Genomic DNA, 18,792 nt, shown 5'->3' on the forward strand with positions numbered 1-18,792 from the left:
TGAAAGATCATTTTAATTTATAAGGTTTATATACGACATTAGATAGATTTGAAATATATTTTTAAACCTAGGTCAATATATATCCTATTATGTGGTATAAAGTTATTTTTGTTTTAATTATTATTATTAAATAATATCTTTTTATTGTAAAAAGTAACTAATACGATATTTTAGAATAGGAATAGGTATTTTAGGTAGGTATTTTTAGGAATTAGGTATTTTACAAGGAATATATCTAATATACGGCCTACCTAAAAAATGTATTCGTTAAAACAATGTTGTTGTATAAACAACATCGCTTTAATGAATACATGTGTTCATGCGTTGAAAAAAATAGTATAATTATACGCTCGAATTACATACTATTTAATAAACATGTAATATCTACTCCGAATAAGTGATAAATTATATTTCTATCTTATGAATATCGCAAAGTTTAAAGCACATAATGAAAAAGCTATCTCGGATTCTACGTCAAAATTCCAATCTAAGCACTTTTCTTGCTTAAGTGGCTAACGAGAGCTTCATTTGACATTAGATCGAGTTTCGATTTTCGAGAGACAATATGTTATGATTAAAATGGTATTGTATGTGTATATAAACATAAAATATCATAAATGTATGTTTGTGTAACAAATTTATATTCTTTACTTAGGTAAATTATCGAAATGTGTTAACAATTGCATGAAATATTGAACTTCATTTGATATTAATAAAAGTAAAGTAATCGTCCCCCTGCTGGGACGTAGGCCTACATTTAAGAAGAAGGGCTTTATTAACGCACGCTGCCCTAGTTACGATGGATTCACATGTGGTAGAATTTTACCCGACTCATACAGTATCGAATTATAATTATATTATAAAAGCTTGTTCAGATTTAGAGGCAATCTTTGGTTGAGATTCACATGTTTCAATTTATTGGTCCAACTCGATTATTTTATATTAACGAGGCGTGAAATCATGTTTATATATAAAGTGAATGTTTAACAAAACTTTTTGTTTAGGTTTATTGGCTTGCTTGAGCCGACCAGCTATAAACGAGATTTACCTGTTGACGATATCATATGTCGTACTCGTCACATTTCTGCTGATCGAGTTCGCATTTGCCGGAACTTCAGTCCTAAGGTATTGTAAAAAAAATATCCTTTTATCAATTAAGTTTCCACTAGAAAATTAAAATATATTATGTGTATTAGCCAGCTCGTGTCATTTTTTTATAAATAGTGAAAGAAGGTTTAATTACTTTTCTTTTTAAATGTACACTCTTTTCAATTCAACTTTTATTTTAGTACACATTTTATTTCAACTGTTATTATTTTCTACCTGGATATTTCTAAGCAGTCTTTCTCAATCGATTATTTAAAGCGTTCTGCAAACAAACAATGACGTTAAATTTCTACACATAATGTTTGTTTAGACAAAACTTAATTTACTTCATGACATTCATGACCATCCAACAACAGGAGAAATAAAAGATGCATAGTTTTTCTACATTAAGCCCGCATTAATGTTAAAAAGTCATACATAAACGTGTAATGTCGGAATATAACTTTCTTGGGAATAAAAGAGGAGAAACAATTATCACACGACGACATTTTACACGTTGTTGTGTGCGTAATTGCGGTGTAACTTCAAGGAAACTTCATTCCGCAAAAAACTACTAGTCACTAATTATTTTCTATGTATCCTATTTTTCCAATTTTCACAGGATACAATAATCATTTTTCTTCAACATTTAAACAAAGACCTTTTAAACAGCCTATACTTTTTTTTTCATATAGTTAGTTCACAACTGCCCAAAGGCATTGGAATTGTATGAAATATTAATGATTCCCCATAACGCCAATGCGCCACCAACCTTGGGCACTAAGATGTTATATCCTTTGTGCCTGTAGTTACACTGGCTCATTCACCCTTCAAATCGGATCAAAACAAATACTTGGTATTGTTGTTTGACGGTACAATGTATGATGAATGATTTGTTCAGTTAATTCAGATATTGTACAAAACAATATATGTAAAACATTTCGAAATTATTTTAAACCATCTCTCAAAATTGTAAATTTAATTTAAGCCGACTACTCTATGAAGGTTTGCCAGAATTTGTTCCGTGTTTTGCACAATTGAAATTATGTTATTAAATAAGAGTAAGTAACTTTTGGGTCTGGCGCTGATTTCTTGCCTGATGTAAAAGTGGCTTTAGAGCTTTAAGTCATTTGAATTTTTGTTATTGTGTCGTTTATTGTTCAGTTGCGTAAGAATACATTTTTATACTCTCTTTTTATACATGGTATATTTCATTTTATGCAGACTCCAGTCAGGCCGATCTAATAGCAAATCAACGACCTGAACGCCTTCTATCCAACCGCTGGAAAAATAAAATAGAGATTCTTTGTAGGAGGAAATTGTCGGTCTCAATTTTATTACATAAGTAACGTACGACAATATTTTATACTTCATGGATAAATAATCCGTTTTTAAGAACATATTGACAAAATAAAGGTGGATTCAGTTTATCAATCAAAATTAACTTCATACTGCTTATAATGGATGTCTGAACATCTGAATATTATTATATCAGTAGTAAATATTCCACCTGTTTTGGAGGATATACGTACAGTATTATTTTATTATTATCTATTCAATTTCGCCGAAACTGTTAGTATCGGTTAACTATTCGACATTAGTGAACAAAAATTAACCTTTCGCTATGGTCCCTATAGGTACATATATAATGGATTGATTAAATGTGCTCATAAATCAAAATAATTAAAATCCGTTTGTGAATAAATTAGTAAACCGAATTCTAAATTTAAATTTCATTTGTAGTAAAGAAGAGAGTACAAGTATAGATTTACAAGCTAACGAAAAACCCTTTATTATTCTATTTCTGTCGTTTTTGCTGGAATTTCTCTCGCGTTACAAAAAAAATCCTACAACAAATGTCTTGATTTTTAAACGATAATGTTTTTGTTTTGTTTTATTGTTTTTGTGAAGATAATCCCTTTGAATATATTTTAAAATTACTTATAGTGACCCAGTATTAGTCCATCGTGTCTCAATAACATAGGGCTCAATAAAAGATATTATTGGCCCCAGAGGCCCTCTTATATAATTAAGAGAACCATGAAATAATTATAATTTAGTGACAATTTTGTCTTGAGGCACCAGTGAATGTTTTTGTAAGGAACGATCTTTCGAAATTAAAAGAGAACGATCTTTCGAAATGCCTTAACAAACTGTCAATTTATAGCTAATAAAAAAAAACAAAACAAAAAATATCATAGAATTTTTTTAAATCGTGAATGATTCGGCAAACATAAGCAAATTTTCATACTTTATGACTATTGTCAGAGCCATAACAAAACTGCTGTCCACGTATTTTAAATATATTTTACCATTCCATTCTTTTCATTCTGTCATTTGTTCATGAATGTGCAAAATTATGTTATGAAATAATAAAACAAGACAAGTTTACAGAGACCGCCTTTCCTCATTTCTACATATTCTTTGTTATCATAATTATGAGAAAAAAGATTCATGTTATGTTTTAATTTAAATGTTTGTTCAAAGTGACTTCTTTTTATTTGCCATCCCTAGATCTTTGGACTTGAGCTGCGGCACTTGTGCCTTGTTTACGTATGTGACGTATGCGACCCTACCGGTTAGACTACACGAGGCAACGGTGGGTGGTCTTGCACTCGCCGCTGTCAATATTGGAGCACAGATTATAATGAACAAGGCGACGGATGTGCAGGTAAAGGAGATCGATTACAAGATACATCAAATCACCCTTTATTTACTTACTGTGTTTCACAATATTTTTATATCTATAAAATGTTATAAATCTGAAAGTATCTTTGTTTGTTACCTCTTCGCGCTTAGACCAATGAATTGATTTAGGTTAAATTTGGTATGGAGATAATTTGAGTCGCGGGGAAGGTCATGGACTATTTGATTGATTCACCCCCTAAGGGGGCTGAATGGAGGGTGAAGGTTTGTGAGCTATAGGTAGAAATTTCGCGTGGGTAGAGCCGCAGTTTCAGCTATAAATAACCAATAAAATTCGGATTTTTTAGTAAAATTCAACATTATCACCCGTATTTAAAGTAAAGTTTTAAGATCGTGTCAATTTCAAAGTTTTCCATCTTGCAATAAAGATGAAACGTATGTATGCGAGGGGAAAAAATAATGGTGCTACCTCCTAGTGGGTAATTTTCTATATTTTTAGATTGTTGATTACGCTTTATTCTGTTATGTTTACATTTAATAAAGGAAAACTCTATTTCTATTACAGCCAATCATCCGTTAACTGCATACGTTACAAAACTTTCGTGTAATAGCTATTTAAATGAGTTTTTGCGGTGCCGTGCGCAAGATATTAATCATGATGACATTTTACACTTGAAAAATAGAAAATAATTGTATATGGTTTTTAACAGATAAAAAATAGACCTAAGCATTAATTGAATGTCCGTTACATTCATACATCCATAATATTATAATGAGAAAAAAAACCATGTGTGATTTTAGAATAGCATAAAAGTGACGTTTTTTTGTATAGATTTTCTGCAGTCTGGTTACTCTAGTCGCCTGCAACGTGGCTGGGATCATGACTCACCATCCCCGAGAGCTCGCACAGCGTCGCGCATTCTTGGAGACCAGAGATTGCGTTGAAGCGCGCCTCGTAACACAGAGAGAAAATCAACAACAGGTAAACTAACAAATAAACACAGTGCAACCCGTCCCCCTTTTGTGACATACTTTCATACGAGTTAAAAAGCATTCAATAGCACAATGTTTATTTCATTGCAAGATGAATTACATAATTCTATAAACACAAATCTTATAACAAAACTACGAGTGTGTCGTTACTAAGAATTTAAACGGTGGTCATCGAATAATAAAGCACTTAATTTTTATAAGATACGCTATTTTTGCTCTAAATAAATTTTAAGTATTATAAATATTATTCCTCAAAATTCTTAAACCAAAGTTGGTCCAACACAAGCCCAACCAAAGTTGTCACACGGTGTTGCTGCTATGCTTTTATATTTTGACATTGACTATGTATTCTCTCGTTCAATTAATTTACAATAAAATGTTACCATCTTATCGTGTTTAATAGTTCTTTTGTTATTAATTCGTTCATATTTATTTTAATGTATAACATACATATTGGCAAACGATTTGTATGGATCACTCAAATTAATGAACAATAATGTTTTTAGGATAAATGGCATAATTATTATCTTATGTCAAACTTATATGATATGGACGTTCCAAAATTAAAATTATGTATAATACGAATTCGGTCATTTGTCATGAATATCAATATCATTGCCGAAGGTATTATAATGTTGCGTTAAAAGATGTCATGTAGATAAAATAAGGCAAGCTTTACTTCGATTTCTACCTACTTTATTATTTATTTCGCTCACAGTTGAATGTTGAGGAATATGCAGCTTTACCAAACCATAATTCGATTAATTGTCGAATAACCATCCAATTAAAAGAGAATGTGGGTATGATGTTTAATATTGACAGAGTAAATCGTTTTGGTCATGAAAATGTTGAATTAAATACGTCAAATTTACCTCACAGCCCCTTACACATATTCATCATTGGACCTTAATTATTATTTGATTTAATTATTATTTTATGTGTCAGTCTTTATTGTAATTACATTTTGTTGTTTTTTTATGATATCGGTAGGCGGACGAGCAAATGGCCCACCTAATGGTAATTGGTCACCACCGCCCATAGACAATGGCGTTGTAAGAAATATTAACCATTCCTTACATCATCAATGCGCCACCAACCTTGGGAACTAAGATGCTACGTCCCTTGTGCCTGTAGTTACACTGGCCCACTCATTCCGGTTTGAAACCGGAACACAACAATAATGTTGTACTGCGGTGTGTGAGTGTGTGTGAGTACTGCTGTTTGGCGGTAGAATATCTGATGATTGGGTGGTACCTACCCAGACGGGCTTGCACAAAGCCCTACCACCAAGTGTCCTTATTTTTTTTCATAAATATTGAAACCGTATACTATAGCTAACATATATAACTAACAACCATTCCTCACGGAACCACTAAGCAGGAAATCGTTAGACGTTATGTCCCTATCTATAGAAGACCATTCCAATTCAGATGCAGAATATTGATGTTTGGCTTGAGATATTTCTAAATGAATCCTTGAAATCTTCGATAACGAATTGGAAACCTAGTAGGAATTTGATTGTTTTTGTTGGACCAGTAGTAATTGAAGTCTTGTTAATACTGATGACAAAGAAATAGAAAATCTCAGCTTGCGTGACGGTGTAATATTAAATTAAAAAAAAAAAGTGCCGTTAGTTCTGGTTGTAGAATCAAATTATTTTGTAAAAGTAAATAGAAATATTATGTCTGTAATATTAATTAATTGATACATATCTACTATATATTTTTAAATATTATCTAATATTGGGATGATATCGTTTGTCTATTTCAAAATCGCATGCTAGAAACATTTAAGTTGTTTGTATTATTTTGGTATTGAATGAAAGCACGTTTCCAGTAATAATTTCTAATTAAATTTACATTGAGCTTATTATAAAAGTGTTTTACAGTGATGATAAAAATGATTAAAATAATAAAAAAATAGTTTTAGGAGCAATTATTTTGTTTAGACTGCAAATCTTACAAATGAGCTTTTTGTCTGAAGAGGCTTTATATTATTATTATACATAAATGCTTTAAGAAATGATAGCGATATTTGGATTATTTATGATACGTAAGGAGCTGGCGAGCAAAATTTGCCAATATGGCAGATGTTGTTAAAAGTGATAATAGTGCCTTAAGCAACATTATGTCCCACATGTTTCGCCATGGGAGCGTTGCATTTCCAATTCGTCCTGATATCGCATCGAATTGACACAAAATGTGCTTTTATTTATTTGTGTCTACTTGTGAAGCTGATTTTTAGATTCCGTAAAAAAATACAAATAGTGAACAGGCAGATATCCGTTGTTCCGACATTTTTTTATGATAAATAAATTCTATATTGCTACATGAAATGAACGCTTGGCAGAATCGTTCGATTAATTAAATTTTGGAAGATTACAGATCTCACAGTCTGCCGTGGCCTTGGCAGATTATTGATTTTGTTTTTGTAAAAAAAGGCAATCACGTCATTCATTAAGTAAATAATTATACATCTTATAATATCACACGCAATCCTTTAATTTACATTTTGAGAATTAAGGCAAGCCCATAGTAATGATTGGCCGTTAATGCTGGATATCTACTTAATAGATTTCCTAAATTTCCAAGTTGCTTTCGACTGCCTCAAGAGGTGACGACATGAGCAAATGATTCAGTGTCTCTTTATTTACAAATTTAGAGCTCTGTAACTTATGTATTTACGTAACGGCACAAGAGACTCTGACTAATTGAACATAATTTTTATTGATTATCAAAATTCTCACCAGCTCCTCAATTATATGTTTTCAATTTGTGACAGTGATAAACCATTTCGTTCTATAATTATAAGGCATTTTATCACAGTTAATTATGGCCTGCCTTGACATCGCATGCACTTCATTAAATTGTCATACATGTGAGATTTCCGTCATTGGCGAATATCGAATTATCTTTGCGTCTCCCGAGCTTGAATGGCAGATGCAAGCGATTAGGTTCCTGTTAATGCCAAATCTGACACTATTCTCGTTGAAATACGTATATAATACATGTCTGTATAGTTATGACTAACTCAATTGAAATGAAAATCAATTTGCAATAACGAGTATAGTATATACCTAGTAAAACCTATTCCTGTTAAATATACTGTATCTGTAGCAGATAAACAATTTCTCATTAGTAGTTTTCCTGCTGAATTATCTATCCAATTTGTTATTATTTAAATCGTCTTTCATTTCGAACGTAATATTTACGCTCTAATTGCGTTTCGCCGACTCACATAAGATATTTAGTCTGTCGAAACCATTTTTGATTACGCTTATTCATACACCTGTATTTAAGGATTTCTTTAATAATAATGACGTGAATTATCAATACGTTATACTTATTAAATGAATTATAAGATAGTTATTATTACGAAATATGCAGAGTAATTTATCGTCTGAAAATATGAAAGTCTAATTTCGTGCTTAATTCGTTTCGTTGGAAATTACATCTGGTTCTATCAAAGTGGGTATAATTTTAGTAATCAAATTGATTATACCTATTTAGATTTGGCTCGTTCTATATTCAAATTCATTGTGATTATTTTACTTGACATTATACTAAAAGTTGCTCTATCATCAAAAAACGTATAGGACCTGATACTGATAGACACTTCGATTGGATGATGTTGAGGATTGAGGGGATACAGATGCCTTATAAAGCATCTTATTATAATCAAAACTTCGCAATATCCTTAAGTTGTACCTCTAAATCACGAAACTAATATCTCCAGAAGACTATCTCTTACAGTTGATTTTGTGCGTTGATAAAATTTAACCTTTTCCATTTAAGTATTAACTGATTATTTTTAAATTTTGTAATATTAAATTATATTGTTTTTTACAGATAAATTTATAAAAAAAATATGTTATTCATAATAATATAAACGCACAATATTGTAATTCCGCTTTTATTTTATATCTGCTTGGGAATGTTATTTTCCCATAGCGAAAATTAATTTAAAATTCTACAATTTTAACGTACAGGTCGAAAAAATATTAACATGGTTAATAATAGCTCATGTTCTATAATTAGCCTGACATTTACACGATTCGTTGTTTTATATTTGGATGGGATTCTTTTGAATAATTAGGTAGAGCAATTTTCAGGTGTATCAAATTTTATTTAGTAGCAGTAGACTCTGGTCTATAATAATTTTAACGTAACCCGCGAACCACTATTCTACGTGAGTTTCCCTACTCGAAAAATAGTAGGTTATTCTATCGTAGAATGCAAAGACTGTAACAAGATGATTGGATTGTATCGAGTTTGAAGCATTGTGACAATCGACGGAATAACAAGCTATTCTGAGCAAGATGCTTGAGTTATTAATAGCAGTTTGATTCACTAATGATTTATTTGTAAAGTTAGAGTATTGCGTCTAATTATTTCTTGATATTGAACTGTTATATGTATGTATATTCTATTGATATGCTTATGATTTTGTTAATCACTAGTATCTATGTACCGACATTAGAAATTTTATGGTCACAGTTCAAACTCGAGTTTCCGTTTGTCACTGATGAAACTTGTTAATTTAAAGTCATGTAACATTTTTTTAAATTTGTATTGCACTTGTGTCTTCATCTTACTAATGTTATAAATGCAAAGTATGGATGGATAGATGTTTGTTACTCAATCACGCAATATGTATATGTATATGAAAGAAAGGTACATAAATAGGTTATAGTCTGAAATAGCGTATATATATACTATAAGTAGCGTGTTTAGGTTACTTTTATCTCGAAAAATTGTACCACGAACGCGCTAAGACGCGGGCAGAAATTGGTATGATTATATAAAAAATATATTTTAATAATTTTCCTTGTAGCCTGAAGTTCAAATTGAATCCTCTAAACCATAATATTATATCTTTGTATTTTTAAACAGGAACGATTACTACTCTCTGTTCTACCTCGCCACGTTGCCATGGAGATGAAAGCGGACATTGCCAACCAGCCGCGTCAGGAGCAATTTCACAAAATCTATATTCAAAGATACGAGAATGTGAGGTTAGTAAAATATGAAATAATAAATTTTATCCACGGTTCTTACTTAAATGCGTTTTCATAATATGTTTTATATAATGTAAGATATTGGTTTTTTTTTGTTAAATTTGCGAGTAACCGGTTTTATTTTCAACAATGTTATATAGAATTAACCAAAATGCTTATGGAGATATTCGATTGTTTATATTATAGAGGTTATCCAGGATTTTTTAGCCAATGTTAAGTTTAGAAATGACATTTTTCTTTAATAATTTAGATAGGTAATATTGTTTTGACAAAATTCGTCTTATCAAACTTGTCTTTTTACGCTTATTTAGAAGAGGACATTTGAAATAATATAAATTTAATAAAAAAATAGGTTTAATTCTTAACCCTATTTAATAAATAAAAAAAGACACGTAGAGATTGATCTTTGGTACACCAAAGATCTATCTCTACGTGATTTAGAAATAGACATTAATTAATTGACACCATCTTTGATTGCTGAACTGTAGGTAACAGATGCACTCAACAATAACGAAGCAACTTAAATTAACTAAATCCAATCATTTAGAAAATAAGTATAACGAAATTGTTTTTGTTTTTTTTTTAAATACTTCAGAGGACCATATAATTAAATAATAATTATACATTTTAAATTTAACGAACATAATTTCAAACGTTCCTTATTAAACCGACTTAGGCAATAATTTTTTATAACGAATTCCTAATGTAACCTAACCTAGGGTAAATTGTACCCTATTTATACCATCAAAAATGGAGATATGGTATGCCATAAGTCTACTGGACGATGCTGGCAATATTTTTGAGCGCATTGTTGTATCTCACCTGTGTCGTCTCTTCTCGGCCTTGACCTGGCTGAATGTTACATGGGCTTGCAACAGCGCCTTTCGAGTATTGATGCGATGTTGCGCGTTCGGTCACTGTTCGAACAGGTGACCCGAGGTTGCGAGGCGTTGATGATAAGTCTAGTCTGTTGTGGAAGATGTCAGCGTCGTTTGTTATGCGGGTGACACGTTAGTGCTCGCATCGGCGTAATATATACAATTACGTCGCATATTGCTTAGATACCGCACGGTATCCGAAGAGGTGACAAGTCTTAGCGTGTTTTCCGCTCTTGGACATTCTGGGGAATATGGACGCGAGAGTAGATATAAATAGCAGACCCGCGTCCTCCGTCAGAACGGTGAAAGCGTACACGCTTCGAGTGCACATCTAACCGTATCTTCGAGCGCAAACGCTTTGTCGGGACGATCCTACCGGCATTGAAAGCCTGGATGAGATGAAAGCGACGGGTCATCTTCTGACTTATGCAGGTCTTGGTTGCTTTAAAATACCTATGTAAGATCAGACACAAAGCAATGACGTTGTATAACCACTCTGACGCAGACTGGGATACTTCTCGTGAGACCCTTATAAACTAGAAAGAGACGGCGGAACAGAAAATCGTTGAGCCTGTTCGGTACAAACGACGAAAGTTTCGCCTCGCTTTCCATAGAACAAAAAATTGGGCAAAAAATAGGGCGATCCCTCGCACGACCCTAGGAAGATGGGATCTGGGCTGCCCTCGCGATTCTTTATGTACTACCGTGGAATGAGGATGAGATTACCTTCGATCACCGATCCGTGTCGAAGTTGGCCATCACAGTAGTTTTAGTGTGTAAGAAACCCACATAAGACCGCCTTCCAGGCCTTGGGACTTTTCTGAAGATGTCCAATGCGTGAAAAAAAAGATGTAGGTTGTTTTAGTATATATATAAATAAAAGATATTAAATTTGAATTCCAAACCATGTAACATAATATTCTAACAGGTAATATTATTAATAAATATAATAAAAAAAGTTTTTTTAAATTTATATATTTCATACGTAATAACTTAATATTTCATTTTAAAATGCTTATTCATAATATTTATAAACTTTTACAATTATTCAATCCCATTTTTGACCTCTTCTGGTGTAGTATTTCATCTTTGAAATTCAGATCATCTCATACTACAGATACCTATGCACAACAGAATAAACAGTACTTCTCTCATATATAAATTCATTTGTCTGAACTCATTTTTATAATGTAAAATATTTACTATAAACAAATAATTTAATTAAATACACATGAAACGTAATATTGGAATCCAAAATTAATAATAAAAAACTCTGAAGTTATTTTTGTTTGTTATCTGTGTGCGGTAGAGGATGAAAGATATATTATGTAATCGCTTTAGCGAAATAACCGATGTGTACTAGTATGTGTACTAGTGTGTGTATGTATGTGTACTAGTATCTCATTCAATAAACAACGTGCGCGGACAATAATTTGAAAGATCTTTTATCTTAAATTCATCTAGAATTATGTATATTAGCAGTTTTATTGTGACGTCTAATTATTTAGTATAATTAGGGTTTATGTAAGAGTCCCTGAGGTTTAACCTAATTGGGAGGTGTTGAATGTTAAGAGCTTATTGTACTCATAAATAAGCTAAACTTTAGCGAGTAGGGTCGACTTATTATTTTGCCGAAATGATCATTATATTCGATGGTATAACAATCATGACAAAATATTTCGGTTAATTCTTGTCATCTCTGCTTAATTGTAACATGTAAGACTAACTGCAAATAAAATTATACAAAATAATAATAATGAACGTTGTAATAAATAAACTGAGCACATTTTTATTTGTAGCATCCTGTTTGCGGACATCTGTGGCTTCACCTCTCTTTCGGACCAGTGCACTGCTGAGGAACTCGTACGCCTGTTGAATGAACTGTTTGCTAGGTGAGTCAGTCAGTCACTATTATACGACGAATTAAAAAAATACATATTTATATTTGTGACAAACAACACACATTTTTGAAAACATATTTGATTTCAAATATTAAATGTTAAATTTTTACTCTATACATGCTTCAAGTAAATTATTTTAAAACTAAGTTATATTTTTAGTTGAGTATCTGACAGGTATGTATTTTATTATAAAATAGATAAATTGAATGAGTCGGGAATAAACTATAATTAAATAAAACGTGAAAGAATAAACATTTTGTTTCTATGTTTAGCTTTGTAAATTTAAATCTTTACAGACTAAAACGGATGTATCCAACTGCCGCGGCGCTTAAATAAACACTTCATATAATTCCAACTCTATCATGTTCAGCATGCAGTCTGCATAAAGTTACCCTCACGATGTTTAACGTGTAACATAAACATACTTTTTGATTTTTTTAATCATTAATCTAAGTAAAGCCGTTATCGATACGAGTTTTAAATTACTGATTTATCTCAAGAACGTATATTGTATCTAAAATTATTTTATGTTACAGCCGTCATAAATTAATTGCTTAACTTTGTAAGTAATAAAGAGGTATAAAAGGTATAAATTTTAATCTGTATTTACACATTTTTGAAAACTGAATACATGTCCTAGTCTTGTTAAAGAAATATATTTTATAGTAATGAAGAGCTATAATTTTATAATTTTAATGCACCAAGGTAATAGAATTATGAAGTTGTATATAACAACAAAGAACTCTTTTCAAGGTTTGTTACTAAAAGTTTAGAAAAAATACGTAGAATAAAAACGGTTTCCGTTAACAGAGGATTTTACTCAAGAGAACTTAAGACTCGTGCTTCTATTTCACAACTACATGCATGTGATACTTATTCTCGTACAAAAGAGACTGTAAGATCTTACAAAACAGATCATAAACACGTGTCGTACCTTTTAGAAAATCTATACTCGCCAAATGTATTTATTTAATTGGATATAAAGTGAAGAATACATTCTTAAATTCGTTATATGTATAAAAACTCGAAATTGTTCCGTAGTTTTTGTTGAATTGTGGAAGAATTTTACAAAAAAAAACTAATGAATTCACTTTGAACGCGACAGAGCTTTGTATGAGTGTGTCTGCGTTGGTTTCTACCGAAGCTTGAGCACCCAGGTTTTAGTGATTGTACCTATATATACTTTGATCATATAGTTTCAACGCATTATCGGTATTAATATATGGTAATAGGTTATTTATTACAGTGTTAATGTATATTGTATATATGTATATAATAATTATTTACTAAAGTTTTATTATTAATGATAATAAAAAAATATATTTTAAATATTAAATGAAATCAAGACTTTTTAAGTCGGATATGTTACCTAAATGTAATTTCTTTTTAAATCGATACCGATTCTCACGTATTAACTATTAGGTTGAATTTATTATATCCTTCTTCGTAAGTGTATTAAAGCCTTGTTGGACGAAATCGTCAATATCCAGTTAACCCCATCATAGACTCACATTTTAGATTATTTTCTGCATGCATGCAAGATTCCACGTGACGTTTTTCTGATCTCGGTCAAGACCAATGTCTTCAAACTGGGCCACAACGACTCTAATAAAGTTTGTCTTCCATTTCTCAATATCATCACGTGATATTAATCAATCTCTGATAAAAAATGACGGATAGACTTGGGTATCAAAGATCTTGCAATTATATTTTCCATTTTCTAACACAACCGAAGGATGTAACTTTTCTCCCTTATAATGACAGGTCGTTTGACTTCACAAAATGGTGCGTCATAAAAATGTATAAGATGATTTTTATTATTCGTATCCTCGTCAAACTAATAATGGTTTGATGTTGGTCTTAAATTTTATTAAATATATTTTTGTTTAAACGTTAACAAAGTAGAATGACGTAAAATTATTGTTGAACATAAAGGCCACTAAGAACCTCTTTCATTTCGGCAAAGACGAAACGAGCGCTTCGAAAAGTTATAACGCTCAAAGCGGAAAAGTCTAAACTAATTCAACAAAGTTTCGTGGTGGCCGTTGATAACTCAATAAAATATACACTAAGTCGTACTAATAACCTTTGTATAGCGGTTTGATAGTCACAGTCCTATTTTTTTTCTTCATATTTATTCATGTAATTTGACAGTCAAAAGAAGAAGACATACAATCTCTATATTGAAAACGTAATAAGTAAAAAAATAGATAACGTTTTAAGTATTGAAAAATACTACTATTTTTTTTCATTTTAATCAAAGCCCATATAGAAGTATTTATTGAATTTTGTTTTATATTTGCCCATGTAATATTACATTCTATTTTTAAATTTACATATACATACAAAATTTAACAAAATTGCTATTATAATAAAACACAATTATAAAATATCTTATATACCTAATAACATATATTAAAAAAATATATGTGTTTTATAATTTCGAAGGGTTAACACGGTCATTAATTATCTTGCTAAAGGTAAAAAAAATGAAAAAAAAAATTTATTATACAATTACATACGTGTAATTACTAAAATAAATTCGTATTTAAGTATGATGAAGTATGTTTATATAACCAACACTCTGCTACCGACAATCGTTTTGTATATACGCAATAACGAAGAACGCAAAACGACAAAAACAATTCAAGTATAATTATAAAGGAATATTAACATCTTTCCATCAAATAATGATCTTAAATGTAACTTCGAAAATGATTTGATCAATCGATAAGACAAAACGTTGAAGTTAAGGAACTCTGAAATTGAGTTATTTATTTGGTTTTGTCCAAAATGAAAAGATCATAAATCATAAGTTTTATATATAATTATAAGTAATATATATATATATATATATATAAGGATGCTCTGTCTCAGGTTCGATAACATGTTAATGTCGTCTATTAAGTTAATCATTTATCGTCCGTTTAGGTTAAACTAAATACAAATACACCAAATAGTTGTAACGTGTTATTTACGGTAGGTATTTAAATAAGTAATCGTATCTAAGCTTTATCAGTCGATGGTTTATTTTTAGGAATACTTAAGAACTTTACTTAGGTGATCAAATAATAAATTAATTTAAAATAATAATGATAAAATTTTAAATCGAAAATGTTTAAAAGGCTTGCGTAACGTACATCGGCTAAAATGCGAGTTTTGTTTACAAAAACCAGTATAAATAAAATTTAAAACCTCAGTAAAATTGTTTATATTACAAACATACGAAAACCAAGCCTCACTGAAACATCCTCAAACATTCCTCGATAAATAATGTAATAATAAAGAACTCCGGAACAATTCATAATAATTTTATAAGTCCTACACTTTTTTTAATTAAAAAGTAGTTGAACTTTTCCGTTACTTATCAATCTCTTAATTAATAAAATTCGACATTGTTAAGTACTAATTGAGATACAGCAATCTTGTTAACGAATGAAACTTGAATAATTAATTTCCATTCAATTTAGAAAGTTATTATGAACAGTATTTTCTATAACATAAATTATTTATAATTAATATACTGAACCATTAAGACATAAATTTAAGAACTGGAAGTTACTCGAATGCATAGGTTCACTATTATTTATGGACAATGGTTTTAAAACAGAATGTCAGCGTACAAATTGGCTCCATGTATTTTTGGCCTTAAACTACGCATTCATTGTTTGTGCCTCGAAATAGATTGACCTCTTAAAAATTTATTCAAATTGATCATAAATGGTCAGTGATTTTTAGTAATTGGTCAATATTTCAACACTTACTACTGATTTAAATTTCAAGGACAACGAAAAATTTAGGCGGCTCATAAAAATTGAAAATGACTTTTCTGATTAGCACCTCAAAATTATTTTTGCAATATCAGGCAAAGATTTTGGTCATCGCCTCCCGTAATGACTCCATTTAACCTGTAAAATAACAAATTCCTGGGTTTATGCATCTACTGATACCTCTACTACTGATATACTTAAATGTTTCTACTTCAACAAAATTTGATATGTTTCGAAGACAACTGAACGAATTTTGATACAAGGAAGTTAGGAATGATATGTTACAAAACCAGATTTCATTCACTTGCATGGCTAACGCTTGCTAAAACTTAGGAGACACATCAAAACTATGAACCTAAATTCGGCTAGAAATGACCGCGATAGTATAATGCGTCAATTAAAAAAAATAACTATGACGTATAAACTTTATAGAGTGAAAATATTTAATTAATATTTTTTTGCTCAGCGACTTCTTGTTTATTTTGTATTATTAACAAATTTCACTCATGTTTATACGCATGGACGAATAAAATGAATGTTTTGAGAACAGAACCCCAAACTCAATCAATCAATATCTTATTAACGATCCTCTATTCAGATTTTAATCCAACCTATCCGTCGACAGAGGCTGTGAAATTAATGCGTTTGTTTGAAATAAAAAGCGTAACAAAAAAAAATAAACTTTATTTGAAAATTTACTTTTACTGAATAGTATAATAATTTTCGTTCCAAATAAAATCTTCGCAACAGCAAATAACTCGTCTTCAACTCGTAAATTTTTCACAACGCTTTAGTGCACCTTTCATGGTGTCCACCACAGATTTTACGCTTCATTAACACAATGGACATAAACTGAATAGAGGATGAAAAATATAAAATCTGGATAGTTTTCAACATAACAAAGTGACGGGACGTTAAACTTTATTTAAAAATAATTAAGGAAGCAACTAATACACACAAAATAATTAAAATTAAAATTTGCTGCTACAGCGCTACGCTTTTATGAATATACATAATGATGTTTATTTATATTATTTATTCGAAAAGTTAACATGGTATACAAAGTATCTCTTTCTATATAATAACTCATGCATACAATAAAAAAATGCCACTACTGCGCCTACTGACGATGACGATAATGAAATAAATAATATTAATCTTATTGATATTGTTGATTACGATAATTTATAATTAAAAACCAAATACTAATTTTAAACTGATAAATTAAGTTAATGCAGTTACCAGGTTGCACTTGTAACGTAAACCAATTAGACATTTTCCTAAGAGTTTATTTACGTGAACAAACTATTATTATATAGTATATATACAAATGTCCTGATACCTAACCGTGTAAAAATAAATAGTGTGGACATAGCACATTATAATTTTATAATATATTTTGTATATATAACGCGTTATGTTAAATGTACAATAAACTACAGTTATGTGACTTGTGTAATTATATCGGAAAACAAGTGAAAAGTCCTTACATACACAACGCACTAAGCGACCTTGGGAAGTAATATGTTACGTACCTTGTTCCTGTAGTTACATTGGCTCACTCAACATTTAAACCAAAATACAACAATACTAAGTATGATTATTAAGCATTAGAATATATTTTGAGTGGGTGATAACTATTTAGACGGGCTCACTTAAAACCCGACCTCCATTATTTCTTAATATTGTGTCCCACACATGTTAACGGTGTTACTGTCAAATGGTATTTAATTTTTTTATGATTCATAACTCTTCTGGTACTTTCGGATAAAAAATTTAAAGTGCAATCACTTCATTAATTATTTCCGTAAAAAGAAACTGTTATTTAATAAAAACACTGTTTGTATTCGCTTTTGTTGATTCACTATGATCTTCCGTACGCTCCATCTGCCTTTCGTTTAATAATCAAAAAGATAACGAACTAAAACTTCTACTACTTACTATTATACCGTACAGTATTTATACTGTTATGACGTCTTATTACATATACGTCAATATTGACTAAAATTTTCATGTGAACCAATTTTCATGTAGAATTACAATTTTCAATGAGACACACTTAAAATAAAAACCTGCAATCATATCCTGGTGTGTGTACACACTATACATACAATAATATTAAATATATTCTATAACAATACTTACGTCCATATTAAACCTTTGGTCTGGAAAACTTACAAAAACGTAACATTTTATTACGCACGTGCCGAAGACGGTAACATTACACCGATCTTGCCTAATATATTCAATCGATTTACCGCCACCTCTTATTGATGGAACCTCTTTCGACTATTACGAAATATTGAAACCTTTCCATTATTGTACACGCGTTTTATTTCAATTTCAAAAGAAAAATATACGATATCTTGCTACATTTTATTAAAAAATATATTACTGATATTAAAGAGGCAAAATTTGTTTGTTTTTATGTACGAGAGAATCACTTGTAGAAAGTTACATTATTAGCACTTGCTAGGGTATAGATTATATTAATATTATAT

The 18,792-nt window shown here is 30.5% G+C and overlaps 1 protein-coding gene across 2 annotated transcripts in view; it reads left to right on the top strand.

The window, feature by feature from the left end:
• The window catches only part of LOC113404044 (uncharacterized protein), a 184,239-nt gene that overhangs the window by 146,307 nt on the left and 19,140 nt on the right, over positions 1 to 18,792 (top strand). For both annotated transcript variants that reach the window (XM_026644782.2, XM_026644783.2), the window contains exons 8-12: positions 1,005 to 1,125; positions 3,601 to 3,757; positions 4,565 to 4,714; positions 9,618 to 9,739; positions 12,420 to 12,512. In XM_026644782.2, coding sequence (XP_026500567.2) covers positions 1,005 to 1,125; positions 3,601 to 3,757; positions 4,565 to 4,714; positions 9,618 to 9,739; positions 12,420 to 12,512 — 643 coding nt within the window. The remainder of the gene's footprint in view (positions 1 to 1,004; positions 1,126 to 3,600; positions 3,758 to 4,564; positions 4,715 to 9,617; positions 9,740 to 12,419; positions 12,513 to 18,792) is intronic.

This window comes from Vanessa tameamea, chromosome Z (assembly GCF_037043105.1).
Source record: "Vanessa tameamea isolate UH-Manoa-2023 chromosome Z, ilVanTame1 primary haplotype, whole genome shotgun sequence".
Lineage (NCBI taxonomy): Eukaryota > Metazoa > Arthropoda > Insecta > Lepidoptera > Nymphalidae > Vanessa > Vanessa tameamea.